General features: G+C 36.9%; 1 protein-coding gene across 1 annotated transcript; it reads left to right on the top strand.

Annotated features, from left to right (window-relative positions):
* The first annotated feature begins 208 nt into the window (after positions 1–208).
* LOC145131671 (uncharacterized) lies at positions 209–2,861 on the top strand. The gene is made up of 5 exons (XM_079066327.1): positions 209–350; positions 413–630; positions 701–1,571; positions 1,753–2,335; positions 2,528–2,861. The coding sequence occupies exons 1-5, from the start codon at positions 209–211 to the stop codon at positions 2,859–2,861; spliced, it is 2,148 nt and encodes a 715-aa protein (XP_078922453.1).
* The last annotated feature ends 1,039 nt before the right edge of the window (positions 2,862–3,900 follow it).

Consider the following 3,900-nt stretch of genomic DNA (forward strand, 5'->3'; position numbering starts at 1 on the left):
ACTGGAACTTCTAATTTGCTTCGCGCTTATCTTCTTTTCGTCAAGGTAGGTTGCCGCCTTTCTCCTCCAATACGGTTCGTTTCTGTTTTCTTTATATTCTTCTTTGCTTCTCTGCATAACTATTTTTCTTCCACGTCTGTCTACTTGTGCTTTTCGCCGACTCTGTTTCTTCTTTAGGTATGTGTTGTGATTTTTCTTATACACTCTCATGGCTGCAGTTTTATCTTGCAAACATCGTTTCTCTCGGTATTTGGCTGCAATTATTTCTCTTAAGATACTATCTTCACCTGTCTGTAACGACTCTTTTATTTTGCCTTCTTATGATGATGTTGGTGATTGTACTTTTATTTGTAAGTCATGTTCAACTTTTTTTTTTGGTTTGATGAAATGGTTAACTATTTATCACTCCCAGATTATCCTGCTTATACACGTTGTTGTAGGTGTGGGTCTGTCGTTTTGCCATATCCACTTGTGCCTCCTGATTTGTTATTGGCTTTCTATGATTTTCCCCCTTTTATGAAAAACATAAGGGGTTATAATAATATGTTTAGTATGACATCTTTCCGGGGTAAGGTCGATGAGGCTATTAATAATATCGGTGGTCCTTATGTGTTCAAAGTCTCCGGTCAGGTTTGTCAATGGATAGGTGCTTTTGGTGTGGTTGATGAAAAGGGGACTAAGTTTTTACAATTATATATAGTTGATACAAAACATGAGCTGCAGAATAGGCTGTCTGCCCTTCAAGAGACTGAAAATCAGACGTTGGATCCAAAAATTGTTCAAAGTCTTATGGATATTTTTACAATCCATAATTGCAAAAGATATTGCTGCTGAGAAGAAATTGGTTGAGTATGCAGTTTGTCTATTTAATGATGTTCCTGATCGTCTATATGGTCCTCCGGCTCCTGGTACATTGGGTTGTATTGTTGTTGGTGAAGATGTAGTTGGTAGTACATACAACATAATTGTACATTCTAGAAAAGGACCTCCGCGTAGGATTAGTAAACTTCATCCTAGCTACATGCCCTTGCAGTATCCTATATTGTTTCCGTATGGTGAGGCAGGTTGGTCCCCACGTTTGAAGCTTTATAATGACATGAGTACTAAGGTTAGGAATCTGACTGTTAACATGTACTACAGTTATCAAATACACGCAAGGAATGGTATATACTCTCTTTTGTTGAATTCACGTAGATTGTTTCAGCAATATTTAGTTGATGCTTATGCCTGTATTGAGTTGTCACATCTTGAGTTTTATGAACATAATCAAAGCCAACTAAGATCAGCATATGTTAGTGGTATTTATGATGCAATATCACGTGGTGATACTGAAAGTCGATCTATTGGCAAGCGTGTGCTTCTGCCTCCATCTTTTGTTAGTGGTCCGCGACACATGTACAGCCACTATCATGATGCTCTTTGTATTTGTCGGGAGTATGGGAATCCACAGTATTTTATAACCTTCACATGCAATGTTGGGTGGCTAGAAATTACACGTTACATGAATTCATATTACCAATCTGATGTTGGCAGCAGGGATGACATAATTTTGACGTGTTTTCCGTATGAAAGTTGATGCGTTTATTGCAAACCTAAAATCTAATAAAACTTTTGGACCTGTTTCAACATGTAAGTTACTATCTGACGAAAATGTAAATACTTTTTCCATTTTTTTATAAACAAAGTTTCTTTATTCATACGCTTATATTTATATTGGTATTATTTACTTATTTTTCCTTTTTTTTCATGCAGACTTATATTCCATCGAATTTCAAAAAAGGGGTTTGCCACATTGTCATGTGCTGATATGGGTAGTAGATTCTCATAAGATAAAGGAACCTTCAGCAATTGACAAATACATTACTGCTGAATTACCAAATCCAGTTTCTGAAGCAATCTTATATGGTATTGTTACAAGATATCTACTACATGGACCGTGTGGTTTGCTAAATAGCAAGGTGCCTTGTATGAAGGATGGTAAGTGTAAGAAGAAATTCCCAAAGACATTTCTTTCTACTACAGTATTTGATAAGGATGGTTATGCGCATTATAAAAGAAATTCAGTATCTGTTCATACATTACCAAGTGGTATTCAAATAGATAACAGGTACATAGTCCCATATAACAAAAGGTTGTGTTGTCGTTTCAATGCACATGTCAAAGTTGAGTATTGTGGTTGGAATATGATGATCAAGTATTTGTTCAAGTATGTTTCAAAGGGAATGGAACGTGTTAGATTTGTAATTCATAAAGACGTTCAATGTTGTGAGGCTTCCACTTCTGCAGAGGGTATGGTTGTTGATGAGATAAAAAATTACATTGATGGGCATTTTCTGTGTCCTCATGAGGCTGCATAGCGTATACTTGATTATCCTATTCACGAGCGCGATCCTCCTGTTGTGATTCTGCATGTGCATTTGCCGAATATCCAGTCGGTTTTCTTTAAAGAAAATATCCATCTTAAACTGGTTGTAGAGGATCCCAGCTTTGGTAGTAGTTTGCTGTTAGGTTGGTTTGAAAAAAATAGGTGGGATGCATCTGGTCATAATCTTACATATGCCTCTTATCCTACCAAATATTGGTGGGACAAAAGGGCAAAAAGTTGGAAAAGAAGAAAACGTTCAAACTCCCATGCGCTTGGCAAGCTTATCTTTGTTCATCCAACAGCTGGAGGATTATTTTTCCTAAGGATGTTACTTTGTCATCAAAAAGGCTGCAAATCTTATGAAGAGTTGCGTACTGTTTCGAATACGATGTATTCTGATTTCCGTGGCGCCTGTGATGCATTAGGTCTAATAAGGGATGATAGAGAATGGATGGATTCTTTTATCCAGGCTTCTGAATGGGCAACATCACCTTAACTACGTTCTCTGTTTTGTTATCTTCTCCTTCTCTGTGGTGTTAATGATCCGATGTCTTTATGGTGCATTGGGTGGAGGAAAATGAGTGATGATTTGGTGTATGCTATTAAACTGTCAAATCCCAGTCTTGAGGTAAATATAGATGATTCTCATGTATAGTAGTTGGTTTTATTTGAGCTTGATCACCTGCTTAAGTCATCAACGCCTTCAAGGTCTGTTGTTGATTTTCACCTGCCCAAACTAACAGAGGATACCGTAGGTATGTTAAAAAAATCGTCTGTACCTATAAGAAACAACATATGATAAAGTCGTACTTACTTTCAGTCATGAGCAGATGTTGTTATCTCTGAATCATTAACAACTTGAAATCTACAACAAAGTTCGATATGCAGAAGAGAGACAAGAACAAGTGATTATATTTGTTTATGGCCATGGAGGAACTGGAAAAAATTTCTTGTGGAATACTTTGCTTGCTTATTTCCGTTCAAGAGGAAAAATAGCATTTGGTATTGTTGCTTCAGGAATAGCATCTCTGCTCCTTCCATCAGGAAGGACTGCTCTTTCTAGGTTCAATATTCCAATTGACTTTTAAGATAGTTTTGCGTGCAATATTAGAAAGCGTACAATGCTTGCTAAGCTACTAAAACGTACTTCTATCATTATATGGGATGAGGCACCAATGAGTGATAGACGTTGCTTTGAATGTCCGGATCGGTCTTTAAGAGATATCCTTGAATGCGAAATGAAACCTTTTTGGTGGTATGTCAATGTTATTAGGAGGTGACTTCCAACAAACATTTCCTATCTCTCCAAAGAGTACACCCTCGGAAATAATTGCTCTCACCTTACCAAACTCATACTTATGGCCATATTTTAGATTACATAAATTGAATGATAATATGAGGCTTAAAGGCTCTTGCAGTTCATCAGAAGCATAATTAAGTGTGAGATAGTTTGCATCTTGGTTACTAAAAGTTGGAGATGGAGTCATTGGTGAAATCGATGCAGTTGATAGGAAAAATACTAGATGGATTGAAAT

Source organism: Lactuca virosa, chromosome 8 (assembly GCF_052849685.1).
Source record: "Lactuca virosa cultivar CGN04683 chromosome 8, Lactuca_virosa_CGN04683_v6, whole genome shotgun sequence".
In the NCBI taxonomy this organism is placed as follows: domain Eukaryota; kingdom Viridiplantae; phylum Streptophyta; class Magnoliopsida; order Asterales; family Asteraceae; genus Lactuca; species Lactuca virosa.

Excerpts from the sequence above, each read along its gene's own strand:
- LOC145131671 (XM_079066327.1), top strand. The coding sequence starts at position 209 with ATGGCTGCAGTTTTATCTTGCAAACATCGTTTCTCTCGGTATTTGGCT. Across the intron at positions 631-700 it reads TGTTCAAAGTCTCCGGTCAG|TTGATACAAAACATGAGCTG; the intron begins GTTTGTCAATGG and ends AATTATATATAG. Across the intron at positions 1,572-1,752 it reads GACGTGTTTTCCGTATGAAA|ACTTATATTCCATCGAATTT; the intron begins GTTGATGCGTTT and ends TTTTTCATGCAG.